Genomic DNA, 22,859 nt, shown 5'->3' with positions numbered 1-22,859 from the left:
GTGGATATGTGCACTGGTAACCTCTGAATGGAGCCTTCAGTCTGCAAGAGCCACCACAGAGAGCAGATGTGGCACTGTGGACTCAGCCCTCCGTGTTCCCACACCAGCTCCTCACACATCCCATGCAAACAGGCTGACATGCCAATTGAGCCCAGCCTGGATCACCTTTCAACTCCATTTCCAGCTATCCTCTAGCCAAGGAAACTGCTTGCAGAGTTTGAAGTTTGGATTCAGCTCTCAAAACCAGACTGGGTATTTCAGTGCCTGATCCTGCTCACCAAGAACTGGGAAGACACTGGTGTGGGAAGGAGTGGCTCACCCTCTTCTGCACAGAAGCATGGAACAACGCCTGGCTAAGGTGTTGTCCTGTCTATAACTAATGGACTCTAAAACTGCCTTTTTGGCAAGACCCATTTCCCTTCACTTCCCTGCAGTTCAGACTCATGGACCAAGGAGCTTGGTGGTTTGCTTACTTCTGTAAGGAATGCTGAGGCCATCACACCTGCAGCCACATCCATCAGCTACACAAACAGATTTACAGTCCCTTACCAAACCCCAAAATGGGGTATTTCCACCTCTTGGAAGCCTCAGGGGTACAGGGAGCAAAGCTCATGCCTTGCTGCGGATTTGAACAGCCTCTCCTTGGCTCCCACCACCAGCTCCTGACCAAAGGAATTTCATACCTTGCTTCCCTCTTAAATCTTGCCCAGCTGAGCTCAGCAAACCCACACATTTTTTTGCCTGGTCCCTGTATCAGCGCACGATGCCGCACAGGGAGGTTTTCACTCCCAAAATAACAGAAACCATCCTGAAAATAACAACAACAATAACACAGGAGGCAGGAGGAGCAAGGCCTGGAGACGTAGAGCTCCACACTTATCCTGCACTGACAAAGATCCAAGAGAAACACAAGGAACCGCTTGGAGCGCAGGCCTTTCCTCCGGCCACGTGGGATCGCTCGGAGCTGCAGCCCGAGGAATGCGCTGGGCTCCCGGCCAGGAGCTCGCCTGCCCAGCCCTGCCGGGGGAGCCAGGAGGGGGAGAGGGGCAGGAGGGGACGGGGGACAAGAGATGGGAGCCCGGGGATAAGAGCCACCGACCCCTTACCCGCTGTTTGAAGTAGTCCCTCTCCTCCAGCGTTAACGTGTCAGCCTTGGCGATCACGGGGACGATGTTGACCACTTTGCTCAGGCGCTTCATGAACTCGATGTCCAACGGTCGGAGCCTGGAAAACACAGCAGGAAAAAAAAAAAAAAGGGGGATTCGAACACCCTCAGCGAGGTGGGAGCTGCTGCAATCCCCTGGCAGAGAGGGGCATTCAAAGATCAGACAGAGGGGGAATCACTTCCTTTCAGATAGGACAAATAAAGACATTTTCTTAAAAGCACGAGGATCATTTGCAAGCACTTAAAACATTTCCTTTTCAAAGCACCTGCTATCGCCTGTGAACCTTCACAAAGGCCCGTGAAGTGGCAGAGGGCTTTTATCTCTGCAGGGCTGCTCAGCCACAGAGGACTGCGGGAACTTGCCCAAAGCTACACACGTCCTTGGTGAAGCCGGGATGAGAGCACGGGCAATGCTGGCTGCAGGGCCAGCCCACTGCCATGTACAAATCAAAACCTCCTCCAGCTCTATCCAAGCTGTCACCAACCATCCAGGGACAGCACAACACGAAAATGGCCACAGGTGACTATTCCTGCTCACACTCCCCCCTGTGCTGAGCACCAGTCCACTGCTATACATGAGCCAGGACTGCATCTCACACCATCAGTTGGGATTAAAAAAAGCTCTGTGAATTCTCCAGGGCCTCAGGGAGCAAAGAAGAGATACTGCTTGTTCCAGAGGGCAAAAATGTCAGAAAATCTCTACAACAAAAGTCTCTGCAGAGGAAAACTGAAAAGACTGCATAACCTCAGTGATTAGTGCCTTGGGAAATCCCTCTCTGCTGAAAGCTCCTGCTGACAACACTGACATGGTCTCTGGTGCCACACTTCTCCACATCCAGATGTTTTTACTGCTGGGGGTTCCCAAACCAGCTAGAGGAAAGCCCTTCTTGGGACACCTTCAATTGCTGCAGGAACCCCTCAGTGGCTCTGGAGGTGATGGGGATACACACACATGCAGGACAGTGAAGCAGATGTTGCCTTGAAAAAGGAAACCTGGAGGTCCCAGGGTCCAGGAACACCTTTGGCATAGGAGCCTGATTGAAATAAGCACTCATTGAAAGCACACTGAAGGGGCAGGAAGGTCAATGTCAGTGTCCCAGAAGCAAAGGGACACTTCTGCCACTCACACATCCCCAAGACCTCCAGAGCTGGCATGTGCCAGCAGGACACGAGCCCAATTCATCTTTGGGGCAAAGAGAGGTGAAGTCACCTTTTGGAGGAGCCATGGGCATCAGTGGCAGAGTTGGGACCAAGAATGAGACCTCAAACCATGGCAACAGGGAAGAAACCAAAATAAATGGGACAGTGATTTAAAAGGCTCAGGTGCAAGCAGGCATCCAGCAGGAGCCCTGTGGGGGGAAACACAGAGTGGAGCACTCAGGGAGAACATGGCCAAGAGAGCACCCACTGCCAACACACTCAAGCAAACCCCATCACAGTCTTCTCAGGCCCTACAAAGGGCTTGGAGACCCCTGCAAACCCAGCAAGAGCCACAGGAATGCAGAAGGGAAGGGACTGATCCCACTCCTCAGCAGTCACCAGGCAGCATTCTCATCCCATGGGGTCACCCCTGCTTGACTCCAGTGCCAAGGGAGGGATGTCCAGGAGAGACCCACTCAGCTCATGCTGATCAGAAAACAGCAGCTCAAGGCTGCTCCAGAACAGCCAGTGCTGGTGACCCAGTGAACTCCTCCCTGGTCAAACCCACTCCTCTCCCAGGGATCAGGCTGGACTGTGCCAGGTGGACCTTGTCCCTGCACACTAATGAGACACATAGCCCAGAGCACATCATTAGCACATGGACAAACAAGGTCCCAGCACAAACTCAAGAGTCACAGATCACCCTGGGCCCCAGGAAAGAAAGATTTTGGCTATTAAAGAAAAAAAGAACAGAAAAAAATTACAAGGAACCCCCCATGGACACATCTAAGCTGACTTGCTGCTGGCAAACATTGTTTGGAGCTCTGCATAATGTATTTCCCAGACCTCCAAGGAAGTAATGCAGTTATGCTCCTTTCCCAGTAGAATTCTTTCCCCTCCTCTCTCTTTGCTATTTTCCAAACAATTTTTTCCTTCTAAAAGCTTCTTCCCTACTGAGTCTGTGTTCCTGCCTCTTTCATCAGCTTTTCCTTTAAAGACCAGGATGCATATGTAGCAAATGCAGATGAATTCACAATCAGGCAATCAACTGAGCTTCAGCTCGAACCACATGTTAAAAGCCCAGTTACCCTCAGATCCCTCACAGATACCCAGAGGATGAGGATGCCAGAGAACAGGAGGCAGAGCCAGAGCCAGCCCACTTCCCTGCCTGTGTCCACCCCATCCACACAGGCACAGTGACCATGTCCATCTGCACCCAAAGCCAGAAGAGCACAAGGCACCTTTGACACAACGTTGTGCTCTGATGGGCTCCTGCAAGTGCCTTGTCCATGGGAGGTCACCTCCCTGCACCATCCTGGAGAACATCACGGGACTCCCCAGAGGAACAAACTGTATGTTATTAGGGTATTTTGCAACTTTCTAGATATTCTACCAATTTCTGATGGGTAGCCCCCAAAAAATCTTAATTATTTAAAAGAAAGTGAATCTCTTCACTAACAAGACCTGTCACTAGACATCATGTTCATGTGAAGACATCAAAGGAGAAAATATGGCTTGATGATGACAAGCTATCTGCTCCAAGCAGATCACAGAAGGGAGGGTAGAGCTCAAGAAAAAAAACCTAACCTGTTTTCTTCCCCAAATGGTCTTTGATATTATTAACTTGCAACTAGACATATACACGCTTTGGGCTTTGCTGGGAGGGGTGGAGGAGCCCTAAGGGGAGCGGATGGGCTGGAGCAGGAGGTGCAGGATGGACTCCAGCCCAACCCAGACAGGGCTGGTTGCTCCCTCATCCCCTCTTGCTATGGGGATGGGAAAAGCTGTGCAGCTGGGCACACAGTCATGGCTGGGCACATCTTCTCAAGGCTGGACACATGCTGTGGTGGCTGGACACACATTATTTCTGCCTTGCCCTCAGCCACTGCACACAGACAGGGTCTAAGCAGAGGCTCATTCCTGCTGGTTCCCCTGAAATGCTATTACAGGAATCAAAATTCACAGCGAGCTGCAAAGTTATTTCCTTTTGGTTGTGCCCCAGATCAAACTCTCAGCAAGAATTTGAGCCGTGTGTTAAGCAAACACCGGTGAGAACCCAACAGCCACCCAACCCCATCACCTGCTGGAGGGAGCTGCTGGGCACCTGAGAGGGGCAGCCAGCAGGGAAGGCAGCATTTGGGGCAGTCCCTCAGCCAACAGCCCTGGTACAGGCAGCAGAGGGGCTGCTGAGGCCAGGCAGTGTTCCAGAGCCCCATTTCCGAGTTGAACAGAGCTTTGCAGGGGTCGGAGCAGAGATATTTATTGGGTGGCAGAGTCAGGGGTGTGCAGCTGCAGCTGAAAGCCCCTGCCAGCACCATACTCAGTCTTCAGAGGAATGGTTATATGGGAGTGTTACAAGAAGGACAGGCTGTGTGCAAACTAGATGGGCTGCAAAGCCTGGCCTGAACTCCCTTGCAAACTTCCTCGCACAGCAGAAACTTCTCCTCTGATTAACCCTTGAGCTGCTCAGATGGGAGGGCCAGACTGAAACAGAGCTGAGCAATCCTCTGCTCTGGCCTCTGAATCTCTGTACCTGGTTAACTTTGCTTTTTATCCTCTCTCTCACCTTTTTATTTAAGTAAAAAGTAAGCTCTCACCCAATGACAGGCTTAACCCAGCAGCCTGCAGCACCCACGTGCCAGGGAAGGGATGCTGAATTCTGTGCCGTGCCCATCCACATCAGCAGGGAAGGGCAGATGGACACGAGTCACTGCTGCTTTGGCTTGTGAAGGCAGCAGCTCCCCTAAGAACTATCCCAGGAGGGGTGGCACCAAACTTCCCAGGATGGCAAGTGGAGCACGCAGATGGCATCCTGTGGGCATGGTGGGGTTCTCTGGAGTTGGGTGTCCCCAGTGCAGGTCTCTGCAGCTCTACCAGCCACTGCCCTTGCCAGCCATCCTCCCCATCATCTCCCAGAGAAGCTGGAGGCACCACTGCAAGGACCTTGATGGCCTTCCCATACCCTCCTGCAAGGAACCACAGATCACCTGCGTCAGCTGGGGCACAAACCTGCACTCAGCCTTGTATGACAACCCCAGGACATGAGTTCCCAAGCAGAATCTGCTGCTACTGGTGCTGCCACAGCAGCTCCACCCCAAAGTAGAGGTGGCCACATCATCTTTTCAGGGGCACCACTGGGGACAGCCCATCCATGGTGACAAGAAACATAACTTAGGCTTCACAAGAGAGCAGAAAGGAAACCCAACGCCTGCTCGAGCTCTCTGAGAAGCAAAATTTCCCACTGACTTCTCCCTCCCGGTGGGGTTTGCCCCCTTCACTCATTTCCTCTGGTTCCCTCCAGGATGGGGCATGTGAGCCAGTGACAGTGGGGCAGGACAGAGCAGACCCTGAGCCATGGCCCCAGCCGGGCTATCAGGCTGCGGGGAAAGAGGATCAGCACAGGGCTCAGCAACAACGGCCCCCAGCTGCTGGGCCTGCTCGGATATTGGAAACACATGTTTGCTGGAGAGAAAGAAAAAAAGCAGCTGAATATCCACACAATTGCTGTGAGCCGGCGGGTGAGAGAAACCAGAGCGCGCGGCTGGAGAGGCTCCGGCGGGGGACACGGGGATGGGGCTCCACATCCTGCGCTGCCCGGGCACCCAAAATTTCCAACCTCTGTGCAGGTCAAACACCCGCAGGGTCTAAGGATTGGGTGTTTTTTTTAAGAGTGGAACAGCCCCAAGCAATGAGGAAAAGCTGGAGTGCAGCTCACGCTGCAGTGGCCGGGCCTGCCGGGGCAGGGTCTGTAGATCTGGGCTGAGATAAGCGGGACCAACACGGTGGACTGACCTAAAAATGTCATCTCCCTTTGAAACCTTTTCTGCTTCATTGTATTAAACCATAAACGTTTTGTCAGCCCCTCTGCTCCCAATCAGTTACCCAAGAGGAGCATAACTGGCCCATGCAGTCATTTTATTCCAGTGAAAGATGCATTTTTGGTCTACCCACTGACAGAAGCAAAACAAAGTATTTTCTATTAGAATAAATCTCCACATGGGGAAGTGGAAAAGGCTGACATGAATACAGTGCTTGAGGCTTAAATTTACTTTTGAAAACAGACCCAAAAACATCCCCATGCAGACAGAGCCAGAAGTAGGAGGAACTGACACAAATCAAAAGGAAACTTAGGTCTCGGTTTACACTGTGATACTTCAAGCCACATTTTTCAAGACACTTTAAGCGCCCCAGATTTTCATGGTGGGCTGTGTGCCTAAGAGAAAAAAAAAAAAAAGGAAAAAAAAAAAAAAAAGTAGAGTGAGATCTGGGCCTTTGATGCTGTCACTTGAGAAGTGCCAGAGCCAGGAGAGCTCTGGGCTGAATAAAAAGCATCCCACTTGCAGACCAGTCAAACAACCTACAAAATACCCTTACAGGGTGAGGGTGTTTGCTCCCTTAGAAGCACAAGGAAAACTGGCTTCTCCCCTTACAATGTCAGGGGCACAGCAAGAAAAAATTAACGTTCTGCTTGCAAAGGCAGCACCTCCAACCAATCTGAGAGCTGGTGTCCACCCTTGGCAGAGCAAGCCAGGTGAGCACAGCAAAGCAAGCAGCTCCCTGGAGCTCAGAGAGGCTTTGATGGCCCTATGGAAGAGGAAACATCACATTTCTCTGGGGTACAGCAGCTCTGCTGTGTTATTGCAAGGGCTCCAGATGCCACAGCCCTGAGAAGGACAGCTTCACGCTGTCCTCGGGTTCCTCAAGTCCCCAGGAAACACAGGAGGATCCCAGGCAGAACTGTGAGCTGCCCCAGACCAAAGGCAGGAGAGGGAAGCCCGAGGGGGTGACAGGGACAGCGGGGTACGTACGAGTGGCCCGTGGCTGGGATGAAATATATACAGCAGTGAACCCGCGTGTCAGGGATCCGCTTCTTCCGGTTAATGTTGGTTTCCTCCTGCAGGTACTTCTCGTACTGGTCGTTGATAAACTTCATGATGGGCTGCCAGCTGCAGAGAGAGAGAGGAACACGGGATGATGGGGTTGTGTGAGGGATCTGGACCACCCTGACCCTCCCACCTGGCCTGTGTGAAGCAGAACCCTCCAAGGCAGGGACACTCAGCATCTTAGAGAATCCCACAAACCTCACGTGTTCACTGCTTAGCAACTCCATGCACTGATGAAGGGGATTTACTGGCTGGTTGAGAAAAGCAAGTGCCTAAAAAGTGCTCCCTTCTCTCCTCCTGGACCTGGCTGAGGGGCAGGACATGGTTGGGAGCACACCTTGGCTCCTTGCATGGTGTCATAGCACAGGAGCAAGAGCAGAATCAAACCCCACAAACCCAGCTCATCTCGTGGTGAGGAGAAGGCACCTACCACTGCCCAGCCCTGTCCAGCCCTGGGGGCCATCCCACAGAGCCAGTCACTGTCCCAGGGATTCCAGGGACAGTTCAGCCTTCAGAGCCACATGAGCGAGGTCCGGGGACTGGCCCTGCTGGCACACAGCTGCTCCTGGCCACAAACAAAGGTTGTCTCATGCCCGGAACAGCAGGATGTTTGTGGGCTCTCACAGGGCCCAGGGTCAGCCCCGGGGCACATGGCACTGCCACCACAACAACCCTCCTCCCTGCTCCCCACGGAGCATGGATGGCACAGAACCAGGCTACAGCCCTCAGCACCAGGTCAGGATGGGCCGGGGCTCCCCCGCCTTCCCTCTGCCCTGGTCCCCGTGGCAGCTCACCAGTTCTCATTGTTGATGTGGTCTCCAAATCCCGGGGTGTCGATGACCGTCAGCTTCATGCGAACCCCCTTCTCTTCAATCTCTGAAAGGGAAAGGAAAGCTGGCACGTGAGGCAAGCCCACCCTCCCAAAATCAGCTGCAGGGCTGGAGCTTGCTCCCAGAGGAGAAAAGTACCTCCACAGCTTCTCACAGCCACAAATCAGCACTCCAAAGGAGCCCCACATCCGCCCTGAAATGCCATCCCCACGGCCACCTCATTTGTTCCCTTTCCAACAATATTAAGCTAATGATGATGAATAAAGAAAAAAAACAGATGTTTTCTCATCCCTGCAAACATCACAAGATGGTAAAAGTCCCTTCAGAGAGATGAGGGTGGAGGTTTAGTGCAGGACAATAACCTCTGTGAGCCCCCAGAGATACAAGGCAGAACAGGACCAAGAGCCAAAGCACCAGGTGGGACCTGCAGAGCCTCACCGTGAGTGATGGATTTGATTTCAATGGTCTTGGGGATCCGCTCCTCAGAAGTGGGCTGTACAGATTTCCGGCTGATTTTGGATTTGAAGAGGGTGTTGATTAATGTGGATTTCCCCAAGCCGCTCTGACCTGGAAAAGAGCAGGATAACCCACGGTCAGCACTCACTTGTTTCCAGGCTGTTCTGTGAGGGGCCAGGGAATGGGGATGCTGACAGACTCAGCCTGCACCGGATCTGCCAGAGGGAGGGAAGAGGTGCAGCTGCTCCCCTGCAGCTCCCCCGGCTCAGGGAGCTCATGTCCAGCCGGGCAGGAAAATTCTGCAGGCAGCAAACTCCTTCCCTGGCTCGCTGGGAGTGAGCAGGTCAAGAGCTGGTTGCCTGCATCCAGGTGAAATCACAGCAAACCCAAGGACAGGCAGACACTACTGGGGATGTTTGGAGGGCTGCAGTGACACTTGGCAGCCCTGAAGAAGGGCATGGGAACCAGGGAATCCCAGGAAGGAGCATCTTGACAAATCTGTGCCTTTACTCTCTTGCACTGTCCTCTGTCCAGCTCCACAGGGAAGCCTTTGGAGCAGCTTGGCAAGCCCTCAGCTGGACAGAACTAACAACAGCAACAATCTTACAAACCTCAGCCCTGACCATCTGCTGCTCCGTCCCTGGCGGACTTGCTGTTGCAATCGGACCAGCTGGCTACACAGACCCCTTCAAGCAGGTCTAGGCCAGGAGCTTCTCTGAATCCCACAAACATCATCCCAGGAAGCACATGAGATTCCACAGCTTCCGAAAAAACAGCTTTTAGAGACAAGCATTTTCATGCTTTATCTCCCAGAGCTGAGGCCAGGCTGCAGAGAATGGACACCGGCAGCTCTTGACTCTCCAGATCAACTGTCCCATGAGCTTGGAGACCAATTTTTCCACAGCAAAGAAAACAGACCAACTCCTCTAAATCCAGGAAGCAGCTGGCTCCTGCTTCAGAGCAGATATTCTGTGCCCCCTACAACCACTGCAGAGTTCCTACACACACTGTGAGGACCCCTCCAGCCCTGTTCTGCCAAGATACGCTGCAGCCAGCTATTGTGGCATTGCCTCTGGCATGTCCCTTGTCCCACACAGTGTCCCTAAGCAGAGTCAGCAAGGGTTTCACCCATGTCCTTCATGACCCTGACCCATCCAGGCTGCCAAAGACAACTGTAGGGCCAACCAATGCATGAGCACTGGGCATCACCTCCTGGCATCACTTCACTCTGATCAAACACCAATTTAAAGCTGAGTTTACAATGTTACCAATGGCCTGGCTGCAATCCAAAGCAGGAAAACTCTGTCATGGTTGGATTGTAAGAGAAACACATGGACCAGGCTGGGGACAAGTGCTCCTAGTCCTCTGCTGTCTAAAACACAGGGCCAAGCACAAACAGGTCTAGAGCTGGGCACGCAGAGAGCCAAAGCAAAGGCCCTGCTGCACCACTGCTCATCATTACATGGAGCACCTGGGGAGAGGTGAAAGCAGGGTGACACCCTGCCAGAGCTCCGGGCAGTGGGTCTCTACATTTGTGCCTGCCCAAACTGCTGGAGTGGCACTGCCTGGAGAGGGATCAGAGGTGAGAGCCATCAGCTGCCATGGATGCAAAGTCCCCATCTGAACCGTGGCCACAGGCTGACCTTGCTGGGAGATGATGGGGCTGCACCCAGGGACCCGATGGCCGTGGTGCAGGTGGCTGAGCACAGGGCAGACTCCCTTCCAACACCCCTGGTTTGCAGCTCACTGCCTTTCCCAGAGCTGAAATCCAGCAGGGAAAACTCAGCTGAGCCTGGCCACCTCTCCTCTCCTTCCAGCTGCTTTGCACCAAAAACTGAACACAGAAGATGTGCTTTGGGTTTGTTTGTTTTTAAGCTTAGACATTTTTCTCATCTCTGCAGCCTTAAGCAGACACAGGGCTAAGCCAACTTCAACCCACAGCCCCCTGTCAGAGCTCTGTTTGGGCTGGTGAAACCCTTTTGAACAGGGACCTTGGTATGCTGGGCAGAGGATTTTCACAAAGCCCCATCACAAGGACATGGTGAGGAGTGACACCTCCGTGGCAGTGATGCTCAATTCCTACCTCCTGCACAGGAGAAGTCACCTCCCACCTCCCTCCCTTCCCCTCTCCAGCCTGTAAAACAGGGATTGTAACAATTTCAAGGCAAGGACTCACAGCTCAGACTGGATGGGAATAACGGAGCTAAACTCATCCCTAGCAGCCTGACCATCCCTAGACAAGCACAGCAGGGTGAGGGCTGGCTGCTGCCTCCCAGCCTCAGCCCAGCACCCCCTTCCCAAGGGACACCCTGCGAGGTGCTGCTCCTCCCGAGGCCCTCCTGCATCTTCTGGGAGGGCCAGAGCTCGACTTGTTTATGCTGCCACGAATTCCCCAGCCTGTAAACAGTCAGCCCAGCGCCTGCCAAGGGGAGAACAATGTTTTCCAGCACTGCAGCACGGGCGTTCATACCACACACAGAGCTGCCAAAGCATAGCCAGGCCTGTTCCTGAACATCCCTCCACATCTGCACAGCAGAAAGCTGAGCCTGCTCCTGGAAAGATGGGAGCCTCCTCTGGCAGGGAAACGTGGGCTCAGCTCAAGCAATCTTACTTGCAGGCTCTCAGGACCAGTGCAGTGATCCCTCTGCCTTGGGAATGCTGCTCCACTAGCAGTGAAGGGCTGGATTTGTTAAAACACCTCTCAAGAAGTGGTTCTGCGGTGACCAGGCTTGCTGTGATCACACAGCCTGGTGAGCCCTCCCTATAGAGGGAATGAAAATATAAAAATGGGAAAGGCAGAGCATCAGCAGAGCTTGCTGGGAAGCTACAGTGCACTGATATCTTTAACAGAATTAGCAAACTCTGGATCAGGTTCTTCCATAATCCCAGGGAGACCCCCAGGGGACACATCACAGGTATCCCTGCATGAATGGGAGCCTTACAAAGCTCCTCCCAGGAGGATGAGGGATAGTGAGGCCCCATCACCATGCCCCTGGTCATAGCCTGGGCTTTACTCTCCTCATCCCCCTGCAGCTCACATGAGAGATTCAGAGAGGGAGAACTGGCATCTGCCCAGCCCAGCCCCAGGGAGCACAGCCCAGCTCACAAAAGCTGATCCACAGGACCAAGCCAGATACAAATAGCTGGAAAAAAGCAGAAAAGGCTCATTTCTTTTCCCTTTTCCTCCTTGCCCGGTGTCCCACAGTGCCTGCCCAGCTCTCCAGCACACCCAGCATTTTGCTGGCAGGCGGCTGGTACCATCCCTGGCTCCAGGAGCCCAGGGGCTGCTGGAGTGCAGATCCCAGAGCTGAAGCTGCAGCCAGAGCAGTGTGGCCTCTGGCTGAAATAAAGTTCCTTCATCCCATGCACCCTGCAGCCTGGGAAAGCTAAAGAACAGGAGTTCGTAGGCAGCAGGATTTGGACAGACAAGTCCCCAGCACACCCTCCCTGCATGTGGGTACCCTGTGGGACACTTTCATCCCCCCTATGCCACCCTGCAGGTCCCCAAAGGAGCCACCAGCAGCAGAAGCCTCTCAAGCCGAACAACCCAGTTATGCAAACCCCTCCTGCTGGTCTTTATTCCCACCAGTGAATCACTGGGTTTGGTATTTTTTCCCTCATATTTGTAGCACGGCTGCCTGAATACAAGAAAACTCATGAGCAGGAATTTGACCCAAATTGCTGGAAATACCAGCAAAGATGAGGTCTCTGGTATACCAGCAGCAGTGCAGCCCCTTGAGCCCTTAAAACACCCTCTGACTGCTCAAACCAGTGCTGGGCTCCCAGGAGAACTGGCAAGGGAGCTCCTGTGAGTCCTGACACCCTTCAGGGTGTTCCCCTCCTGGATGTGCCCATGGGTAGCACACCCCAAGATGCAGGAAGATGCACAGGACTATGGAGCACATCACACTGACAGCTTTAACGACAGCTGAACTCAAGCCAGCTCCTTGGGAGCAGAGTTTGCTGACTCCAAAGGCAGGGACCCCAACGCTGAGCCCGAGTCGCTGCTCCCGAGGAGACTCCGGGGAGGACAAACATCATCGTGGAACAATAAAAACAACTGGCTGAGCACGTTCCGAGCAGCTGGTGCAGGGGGAGAACTCACCCACGACCATGATGTTGAACTCGAACCCCTGCTTCATGGCTTTCCGTCTCAGCTGCTCCAGGATGGCGTCTATCCCCACGTAGCCGAAGTCCGCAGCCGGTTTCTCCGGCCGCGTCGGCGCCGCCGGCTTGGGGCCGGCATCCCGTGGAGCGTCCGTCATGCTGGGTGCGTGGCTGGGAACTGCCTCTGGACCTGGGGAAGCAAAGAGAGGGTGGTCAGATGGGCAGGCAGTGCCAAACACGCCGTGTGCTGCTCCTGGTAGGGAATCAAAGGAGCTGCCTGCTGGATCTGAAGCGGGAACAAAGCACGTGGAGAGAGCGGAGACTCAGGGCACCAAAAGGCTGAGAGGGAGGAGGCATGTGGGAACTTCCTTCACCTGAAATTACACTCAGTTTGGGACTTCCCTTCTTAACTCACTGGATTCACCTTGATTCCTGCCCACTTCACCAAAGCTGCTGCAGCAGAGGAATGTAAGGGGGTGTAAGCACACCAGGTCCCACAGAGGCCCATCTGTTGCCATGGAGCAGGACCCAGCACCCAGAAAGTCTCAGCCCACAGGTGGGAATTTGTTTACTGAGTGACAAAGCAGCCCTGCACCGCAGCCCTGTGCCCAGGCACTGCCACTATAGGCTGGCAGACCTTCTTACCCAGCCTGCCAGCTCCTCCATACCACTGGAATTACAGCACTATGTAGACTGCTGGTGTGAATGCCCCATGGCCACGTTTTGGGGAACTGGATAGCTTTGCAGACACAGAGAAATCCTTGGCACCTACTGACACGTGCTCTCCTTGAGCTCCAGCTGACACAGATCAGAGGCTGCCACCCAGGCTTGCAGAAAACCCAACACATTTGCATCAAAGTGGGTCGTGCCAGACAACACCCACACAGACATGGAGCTCTTGTGATCTTGCTCTAATTCTGTCGATATTTACCCCAGAAACCCAAGCCCTTTGGTGTCACACAGAGACAGGGTGCTTGTCTCCCCTGCAAGATGCTCCAGATTAGTAAAGCTCTTCAGAAGAAGCAAATGTACAACTACTGCCTCAGTCAACAGCTTTGTAACAAAAGCCAGGGAACCATCCACTTCCCCAGGCAGGAGCATCAGCCTCCAGGAAGGACAAACTGCCCCATGTGCTCCAGGATGATGCAGTCTGCTCCCACCCAGCCCCAGCTGCTCCATGTCACCCACAGTGGATACAGCAAATATCCCGAAGGCAGCATATGCAGAAGGTCAGCCTGGCCCCTGTAAGCTCCTGGAGGTATCAGCCACGCACAGCATGATCCTCTGATCCAGGCATAGAGAGGGAGGTTACAGGAAAACACACTTCTAAGAGCCCTTAGCACCCCAGCCTGTTGCTGCTCAGTGCCTGGGTGCCTACAACCACCATCCTAAGCGAGCATTTTATCGTTGTTCAGCTCTTTACAATGTTTATTTATTTTCTTTTTATCATTTATTATTATTAATAAAAACATTACTATTTGCAAAGGACTTATTGCAAAGTCCTCTCCCCTCCAGAAAGCAATACAGCTCTCAGCTCATCTCACCAAGGTTATTTCTGATCTCCCACAATGTGCTGCCTCCCTCCCTCTCTCTATGGGAGTGAGGCTGGGCCAAAGGGGCTCCTCCAAACACATGCCCAATATCCCTTCTCCTCTGGTGACAGGCTGGAGCCACGTCAGACCAGAGCCTGCTGGGTTCTTTGAGGTAGAACCACCCTCTTTCTGCGAGCACAGTCAGTTTCCACACGCTCAATATAGGCCGAGAAGAAAAAAATTATGTAAAAAAACCAAGAAAAAGCAAACCTAGAACTAATCCCAAAGACTGTTGGGGCATTTTGAACACTTTTTTCCAACCCTCAATCCCGAGCTGTGCAGCTGACTGTTACTCACGGAGCTGGTAGAGAGCAAACTCGCTGTTGCTGACACACAGAGGAGCATCTCGCTCCTCCCAGGGACACTGCACAGCTGGAAACGTGCTGCCACGCTGCCCCTTGCAATGCCAACCAGCCCAGTGTGCCAAGGGATCTCACCACAAATCCCAAATTAGCTCCGTTCCAAAACGGCAAGGCCAAAAGTAGGAAAAAAAAAAAAATCCCTACATAACGCTAGAAAAACAAAATGACAACTAAATCATGTGGAGAATATGCTGCCACAAGCAACAACGCTGGGTTATGCAACGGGTGTAACTCCTCCAGGCACCACTTGTGTGCACCAAGTGCCCTGGCCCCGTGGGATGGGACAGCAAACTGGGACACTGGTGCAGGTAAGGTGCAGCAGCATGCACAGAGAAATAAAGAAATTAAACAGAGAAGAAAGCCACTATCCACTTGTGACAAAGGCCAGGGGCATCTCCAGTACCTCCTGGCTGCTCAAGCTCCACTAAGGAGCCAGCAGTGTGCAGAGGGGCTGACTCAGCAAACCTGTCCCCAGCATGGGGAGCAGGCACTATGTGCTGCCTCACCACGTTGCCTTCAGTGGGAGAGGGGGGGCTCGGGGCTTCACAACCAGACCAAAGCCACAGGAAGCACGGGGCAGTGGCAGGCAGCACCTTGTCACATGGAATGTGCAGGCGTGGCCGCCCTGGATGTGCTCGAGCAGCACCACCAGCAGTGCAGCCCACGCTGCTTCCGTTTATCTGCTGGGAAAAGGTGATCTAAAGCACCTGGCACCTGGGAAAAATACAATAAAAGTCAATATATTGCAACTAGGAGCATCTGCAGGACAGCATGGATACAAAGACACCAGTGTCCCAGCAGCACCAGCAGACAGGCTCCCAAGGGAAATACCACAACCCAAACCTGCAATTTTTTCTTCAGCTTCCCAGCACTGAGCTGGTGTTTTCTTAGCAAGGACTCCAGTATCCCACTTGGGTCCAAGGGGGTTGTGCCAGCAGAGGCAGCATGCAGGGCCACTCTGCAGCACAGGCACATAGGGATGCTGTGCTGGGTGGCAGGGAGCACTCCCCAGGGTCACTCGTCTCAAATAGAAAGATCCCAGAAATAAACTGGAGCAGAGCTGTGCATGTCTGGGACACATCATGGGCAGATCCTGGACTTGTCTGACCCACTGTGCTCTCTGTGGTGCCAAACCTGTGGTGCTGTCAGAGCCACTATCACTGAGCTGACCCCTATGGAGCACTGCAAAGAGGGATGGGTTAATAAACACCCAATTACTGTCTGAAATTCCTGATGGCCACTGAGTCCCTGGAAAAGCAGGATTAGACCTCACATGCCATTGCTCCACCAGTGTCACTGTAACCTGGCTGTTGTCCCTCCCACAAGGGGACACTGCTCTGCTGATAGGGCAGAGAGCCCAGAGCCTGCAGCTCTCTCCTGCTCAAGTGTTCCTGGATGAACACAAAGCACATGGGAAGATGTGCCTGTGCCATATTTAGACCTTCTCTGCCAGGAAAACCCTCTCCACGTGGGCACCAAGATGGTCAGGGCAGCGCTGCACCGAGCGCAGACAGAGCCAGAGCTCCAGCTCAGGCACGGGCTGACTCAGGACAGCTGCTCCAAAGTTGATTTTGCCAAAGACTCCAGGCTGTTGCACTATAATTGATGCATGTCAGGCACGAGCCAAACCCAACATCTGTGAAGCAGCAGATGAAAGGCACCCCATGGGGAGGGAAGCCTCTGGGAACTCCCCTGGGACCCTCCTGCTCCTTCAGCCAGCTGGACTCCGTGCGTGGGACGGGCTTGGCGAGGGGCTGCAGCAAACTGAGGGCTCAGAGATGCTGTGCTGATGCCACACGGCTGCCACAGCCCAGGGCACTGCGGGCAGGGGATGCAAGGACAGCCATGGGCTCACCTGAAACCCAGAACCTGGGCTGGCAACCCTTGCTGAGGATCTGGGAAAGGGATATGTAAGAGACTGGTGTCTCCACTGCAGATACACAAAGGTCAAAGAATCCTCACAGAACGCCTGCACTGGGACCCCAGGTCCTGGCTAGACCCAGCAGCTCCATGCTCTGCTCCAGCAATGCACAGGGAGCAGGATTGTGGTGATCTGGGAGAGCAAAGCTGATCCTGGAGTGGGGCTGGTCATAGACCTGGTGCTCAGTGGCTGCACAGAACAACTGGAAAGAGGCCAGGAGGCTGCACCTCTGCCATGGTTGCCTGTCAACAAATCCAAACCATTGGCAAACTACACAGATGCACATGCAATCAACAGCAAAATGCTAATGCTTGCAGGGTAAATCCAAGAAGCACCCCTCAGGAGCACCAAGCACTGGCCACCTTTTGGTGATGGTGTAACCAGTTTTGCAGAGCTACAAGCACCCAGAAGACCAGGACACTGTGGTGGGGATAGCTCCCCTTTCCTCCACACAGCAGACACTAGAAACACCATGGGCTTATGGATTTATGCAAAGATAGAGAGAAGATGCAGAGCAGTGAACAGTGCTGTATCAGGGTGTGAAAGCAAAATCACCTCCTGGGCAGCTGAGCATCCACAGAAGTTTTCAAGGGAGCAATGTGGACAAACTAACCTTTTGATTTTTGGGAGCAGCTATCTTAGAAAATTGTGCCTGTAGGGAGTAACAGAGACATTTTTAGATCTAAGGAGTGAATTTATAGCTCCTGGTTAAGCACAGCTGGCCGGCAGGACTGCAGCACGCGCAGCCTCCAGGGCCTCTCCCCTTGGCACACTGAGCCAGAGACCACAAGCTATGGAAACCAATCCAACCTGCGGAGGAGGTGGCAAAGCCACAGCTCTCCCTTCCGAGGGGACAGGAGGAGTCAGGAGGGAGTGAGCAAAGCCAGGACTGGATGCAAACCCAGCATGGCCCAGGCACTACTGCTTTTCTCATCTGCCCAGTCATTGCCACCATGGGATCCCCTAGTGGCAGGTCCATGCTGGCCCCACAGGGATGTGTGGGTATCAGGGAATGTGAAGCACAGCTTGGTCTGAAACTTGGGGAGGGGTATTCAGCACCCCAGAAGTGGGCTCAGCCAGGCACACAGAGCAATTGCTGCAGACGCTGTAACTAAGGGACTTTGCTATTATTCAATTGCAATCAGCTGCACCCGGCTGGCACTGCCAGGCCCAAGCTGGAATCTGTCCCTTGCATCCCTCGGCATCAGGCTGCAATTTCAGGCTGGCCAGCAGCCCAGGCCCACCTACCAACCAGTTATGTTTCCTTCTCAGCTTGCATTTCCACCTGGGTGCCAACAAACACAACCCAGAAATAGCAGAGTATGCTTAACTACACTCCATTAGACCAAATCCACACAAGAGCTGTTAGAGAGGTGGCCAGGTGCCTTCTGAGCACACAAGATGCTCCGGCTTGAAGCCTTTTACTCAGGTGGGGAATAAATCCGTTTTCAGTGAAAAAGGAGACAGTGATTCTTGCTCTGGAGTGAGCACTTCCATAGGTGACCAGGCACGGCCACAGGCACAAGCTGTGGGCACACATCACGAGCAGGTCCAGCTGTCCCCGCTTGCCACGTGCGCTTCCGTCCTCACTCACTGTGTGCTTTCCCTCCTCACTCACTGTGTGCTTCCCCTCCTCACTCACTGTGTGCTTCCCCTCCCTGCTCCGGAAGCGGCTCCTCTGCAGCTCACCCCTCCTGGCTCTTTTATTTACGAGAGATGGATGCTTCAGGGCTCCCGATCGCTGCTTCCCTTCCCATCTTAACCCCCCAGCTGCTGCAGGCTCTGGTTGCTGGCATTTTTGGGCTGGGATGCAGTGAGTTCATCCCAGAGGTCAAACTGTGGTGCCAACTCCACGACCTCAAACAGTTGCCTATGAGCTCCTATGCCCCCCCAGATCTGGCATGAGGCTGACCCACCACCCTGCCCCAGCTTGGACACGTGCAGCCCTGGCAGCGCAAACAGCAGTCCTACATCCTCATTTCTCCAACCACGTGAGACAGCAGCTCTAAACCACTTGTAGAAACCTGCAAGGAGTTGTTAGACTGTTCTCCTCCATGTTTAAAAAGAAGGAGATGACCATGAACAACCCCAAGTCTTGGCTCAGGCATGTAGATATCTCTGTTCACACAGCCCCAGTATTCTCCCTCCGTAAGCAGCTTCCCCTGGAGCTGGAGCGAGTTGACCCCAGAGCAGCCCTTCCTCACTGGGGACAACCCCATCACAGAGGAACCCTCCTGCACACAGATGCCAGCAAAAGCTGCTCCATCAACCAGCCCCTCACACCAAACTCCAGCAGCCAACACAGTCCTTGCCCCCTCAGACAGGCTCAGGGTGCCCGTGCCCAGAGGGATCTGAAGACACCCTCAAAACTGATTCCCTGAGAGGTCTGAGGATGGGACCTCCTCCCAAGCCCTGTCCGCCCACTCTGGATGATGGTGCTCAGCACAGGAGGGACATGGAGACCTTTCCCAGTCCCCGGCCAAGAGAAGGTGCCCTTCACCCCTGTCACCACTGCTCTGCAGAGCTCTGTGCTGTGAAAACAAAGAGGCAGGTAGCGCTCCCCAAACTCAGTTTGCACAGAAAACCCTGCAGGAGGAATGAGTCCACGCTGCGTGTGCCCAGGGCTGCCGAGCCTCACAGTGGGGCTGGTGCCTGTGTCCCACGAGGCGCTGACTGCAGCTAAGGCAAAAAAGGGAGCAAGCCAGAGGGATTCACATCCTGGGGGATTGCAGTTTAGCTTTCCTTCTTTTTTTCTCCTCCTTTCTGTTCCCCCCCCCTTTCTTTAATTTTCCTTTTTTTTTTTCTTTTCTCTTTTTTCTTGGTTTTGTTCTTTGAAGGGTAGAGGGTTTTTTTAATTTCTTTTTTGTTGTTTTCTTTCTTTTACTAAAGGCAGCTGCGCCCCAGACGCCCCGCGAGCCCGTTTGCGGGGGGCAGCAGCCGCAGCCGGAGCAGGGCGGGCAGGAGCCCGGACCCTCGGCGGGCAGGGCAGGGGGCGAGGGGGTCCCCCCGGGATGGGCAGGGGGTGCCCCCCCGGCCACAGCCGCTATTCATCCCGGACAATGCCGGCAGCGCGGCCAGGCGGTGCCGAACAACGGCCCCTCTCGCGGGGCACAGGGGCGAGAGGGGCAGGAGGGGGCTCGTCCCCGAGCCCCCCGCGGCTCCCGGGTACCCCTGCCCCGGGGTGGATCCCGTGCCCGGGCGGGACCCTCCGCACCGCGCTCCGGTGCTCCCCGTGGGAACGGCGGGACCCCCCACCCCGCGCTCTCAGGCGCTGCCCCAGAATAATTCACCCCCCAAAAAGCGCTTCCCCCCCGCCATAATCCCCCCTCCGCTGCCCCCCGGCCCCGCGGAGCCCCCGCCCCCGGGCACCGGCGACTCACCCGCGGCGGCGGCGGCTCCGGCAGCCGGCGGCTCCCGCCTCCTCCCGCGCTGCCCTCCGCCTCCTCCCCCATCGCCCTTCCTCCTCCTCCTCCTCCCCCATCACCCTGCCTCCTCCCCCTGCAGCCCGGCCCGGGGGGGGATGGAGCCTCTTCCCGGGAAGTTGCTTCGCCCCCGGGCGGTTTCCATCCCCCCTCGCCGCTTCCAGCCCGGCCCGGCCCGGCCCAGGGGGGCCCGCAAAGGGTGAGAGGAAGAGGAGTTTGGGGGCACGTCCCACCCCATGGGAACCCGAGGCCACTCCCGAGTTCGCGCAGGAGATGCGGGGGTAATTCCACGGGGAAAGAGAAAGGCTGGGACAAACGGGGCAGCCCCACCCCGAGAAGAGCCCAGCGCACCCACTGCTCCAGGGATAAGGGGCAAGGTCCCGCCCCCATCAAAGAGCCCAGGGAAACCTGCCTTTTGCTTCTGAGCATCCTGAAATTGTGCCGGCAGAGCCCCAAAGCAGTCTCGGGTGGGTGTGAGCACTGGGAGCATGGGCTCACTTTGCAGCTGGTTGAAAATCCCTGGGCTGCACATCTGTCGGGGAGGAGACAGCAACTTACACCCACGGGCATGGTTGCTCTCTAAACTGATGTCAATTAAGCTAAAGAAAACTATTAGCTGTCTCCACAAGCCCCTTCTGCCTTATACCTTATACCTTGATTCCAGAGCTCTCTCTCTCTCCCAGGAGCAAAGGGAAGGGCCTGGCCACAGGAAGGAAGCCACGATGTGCACGGGGTCAGGCAGGTTGGGCTGCACCACCTGGCCCTGACACGTGATGTCCCAGCCACCTTGGTGTGGGGCAAAACCCCCTCGGTGACGTTCAGCAGTGATGGCAACACACCCAGGGGCAGCAGGCAGGGAGAGCCCTGTAACAGACACACTGTCCTGGCTGCAGGGCCAGGAGCAGAAGGGGCTTTCTCTCCCATCACAGCCAAGATGAAGCCAACCTGCCTCTTTTGGACTCCTGGTTCTGACATGTTACTTTAACCTACCCTATGACCTCGGGTCCCCCAGCTCCCTGCAGTTCTCAGATGTGCATTCCCAGATTAAGGCCTGCGGGTGACGAAAGGGTTAAGACAGATTTGCAGTCTTCAACACCCAAAGGACACCATTTCCCATGAACAGCCCGTGCACTGGACTAGTACTTATCCTTCCTTTTTGACCTATTAACAACATCACCAGCCTCTGTCAGACTCCTGCTCTTGATGCAAAACCTTCCACCAGTGGCACCACTGCCCACCCTGCCCTGTCTCCTGCCCGTGGCTCTAGCATGGCTGTCACCTTCCTTCACCACTTCCTGACCACCAGCAGTGGTGGATCTTCCTCCACACAGGGCAGCTGCCACACCCCAGGCTGGCAGCATCCCCTCCCTGCCACGCTGGGCTGGCAGCGTCCCCTCCTGTAATGCCCAGCAAGGCTGGCACGGGCTGCCCTGCAAACGATTTGTGCTCAAGGGAGCAAGACTCTCATCCCTCCACATCAGCAAGTGCCACAAACACCAATTTCTGAGAAACTTCCACCCAGCACCCAGGCAGGAAACCCTCAATCTGCTTACCCTGCAGCTGCGCACAGCTTTCTGCCAGATTACACCACTTTTTATGACTTATTAAAGCTTTAACCCCTATCAATGGGCATTAGTGTTTTAATCTCCCTAATCTCCCAGAAAATCCAATGCTAGATTCTAAACTGGGCTTGCCCAAAGAGCAGCTGGGTCTGTTTGCAAGTCACTCCAGCCTTGCTTTAGCTGGAAAAAGGCAGGAAAAGGCTGTGCCGTGCTCGCTTGGGTGCTGTGCTTGCATGAAGAGATAAGGAAGGATCTCAGGTGCATGTGGGCTTTGCAGATATAATCTACTCTACATGTCCCTGCCATTAAGTTAACCACATCTGTAAGGTTGTGCTGGTGATAAAAGTCCAGTATGGGGTTCACTTGCCCAAACCAAGATCAGCAGAAGGGGGTGAACACGGCATGCTCAGCCACATGAACCAACACCTCACTCCTTGGTGTATTTTTCACATTGAAACCATGGCCATGTTTTAGTCTTGCCCACAAGGGAAAAAAAAAAAACAACATAGAAAAGTTCCCCCTGTGGTCACTGAAGCCCTGCAAAGACACTTCATAGAATCACAGAAGGGTTTGAGTTGGAAGGGACACTAAAGATAATCTCATTCCCTGCCATGGGCAGGGGCACCTTCCACTAGATCGGGTTGCTCCAAGCCCTATTCAACCTGGCCTTGGACACTTTGAGGGCTGGGGCAGCCACAGCTTCCCTGGGCAGCCTGTGCCAGGGCCTCACCACCCTCACAGGGAAGAAATTGGGGCAGGATGGGAACTCAACACCATGTACAAGCTTTTCTCAGATTAATTAGTAGAAAATATTTTGTTTCAAGTCGTATCTCATCTCTCCCAGGAGCGAATGGAGGCGGGGGAGCAAGCAGCTTAGAAGGACAATAAAGTGGCATTCTTGGCCTCAGAGCAAATACACAGGACTTTGGGAGCTGTGCTGCTCCTTATGATGGCTCTTGGGTGACTTTGGAGTGTTTGCACAGAAGAGGCACTCACAGGTTGACAAACAGCCTCCTCTGGGATTTGTTCTTACAGGAGCATCTCTATCCCTTGAGGGAGAGCAGGGCCCTGCCATACTTCTCCCTCTGCTCATTTCTGGCTCTGCACACAGGCAGGACCCATCAGTGGAGAAAGAGGCCTTACCCTTCCAGTGCAGATGAACAGGAGAGGGATTCAATGACTCGCCCAGGCTCACGCAGAAATCTTACAACAGAGCCAAGGACTGGATCCAAATCCCCTGACCAAGAGTTTTAAAATCTCAAACTCATTTTTCTTCTCTTTAAAACAGTAATGATCAGTTAGGAGCAGTTCTAGAGAAGGCCCCTTGCTGTTGTAAGTCATACCAAGGGATTTGAACTACAGATCCAGGTCTTAGTCATACAACTAATGAGAAGTATTAAGGAAGATTCCTGCCTGCCT

At 54.2% G+C, this 22,859-nt stretch overlaps 1 protein-coding gene across 6 annotated transcripts in view; it reads right to left on the bottom strand.

Moving 5' to 3' along the window:
- Positions 1-22,859, bottom strand: part of SEPTIN9 (septin 9) — a 136,402-nt gene that overhangs the window by 6,870 nt on the left and 106,673 nt on the right. For 5 of the 6 annotated variants that reach the window (XM_064675723.1, XM_064675721.1, XM_064675722.1 and 2 more), the window contains 5 exons: positions 12,580-12,771; positions 8,457-8,585; positions 7,983-8,064; positions 7,114-7,251; positions 1,107-1,224 (listed from right to left, as the gene is read on the bottom strand). In XM_064675723.1, the coding sequence (XP_064531793.1) occupies positions 1,107-1,224; positions 7,114-7,251; positions 7,983-8,064; positions 8,457-8,585; positions 12,580-12,771 (659 nt within the window). Of the gene's footprint in view, positions 1-1,106; positions 1,225-7,113; positions 7,252-7,982; positions 8,065-8,456; positions 8,586-12,579; positions 12,772-19,836; positions 19,878-22,859 lie in introns of those variants that run through there. The other variant, XM_064675726.1, reaches the window with a different exon arrangement.

Source organism: Pseudopipra pipra, chromosome 19 (genome assembly GCF_036250125.1).
Source record: "Pseudopipra pipra isolate bDixPip1 chromosome 19, bDixPip1.hap1, whole genome shotgun sequence".
In the NCBI taxonomy this organism is placed as follows: domain Eukaryota; kingdom Metazoa; phylum Chordata; class Aves; order Passeriformes; family Pipridae; genus Pseudopipra; species Pseudopipra pipra.
Note: the sequence above shows the minus strand (reverse complement) of the source record. Positions and strands in the feature narration are given on the sequence as shown.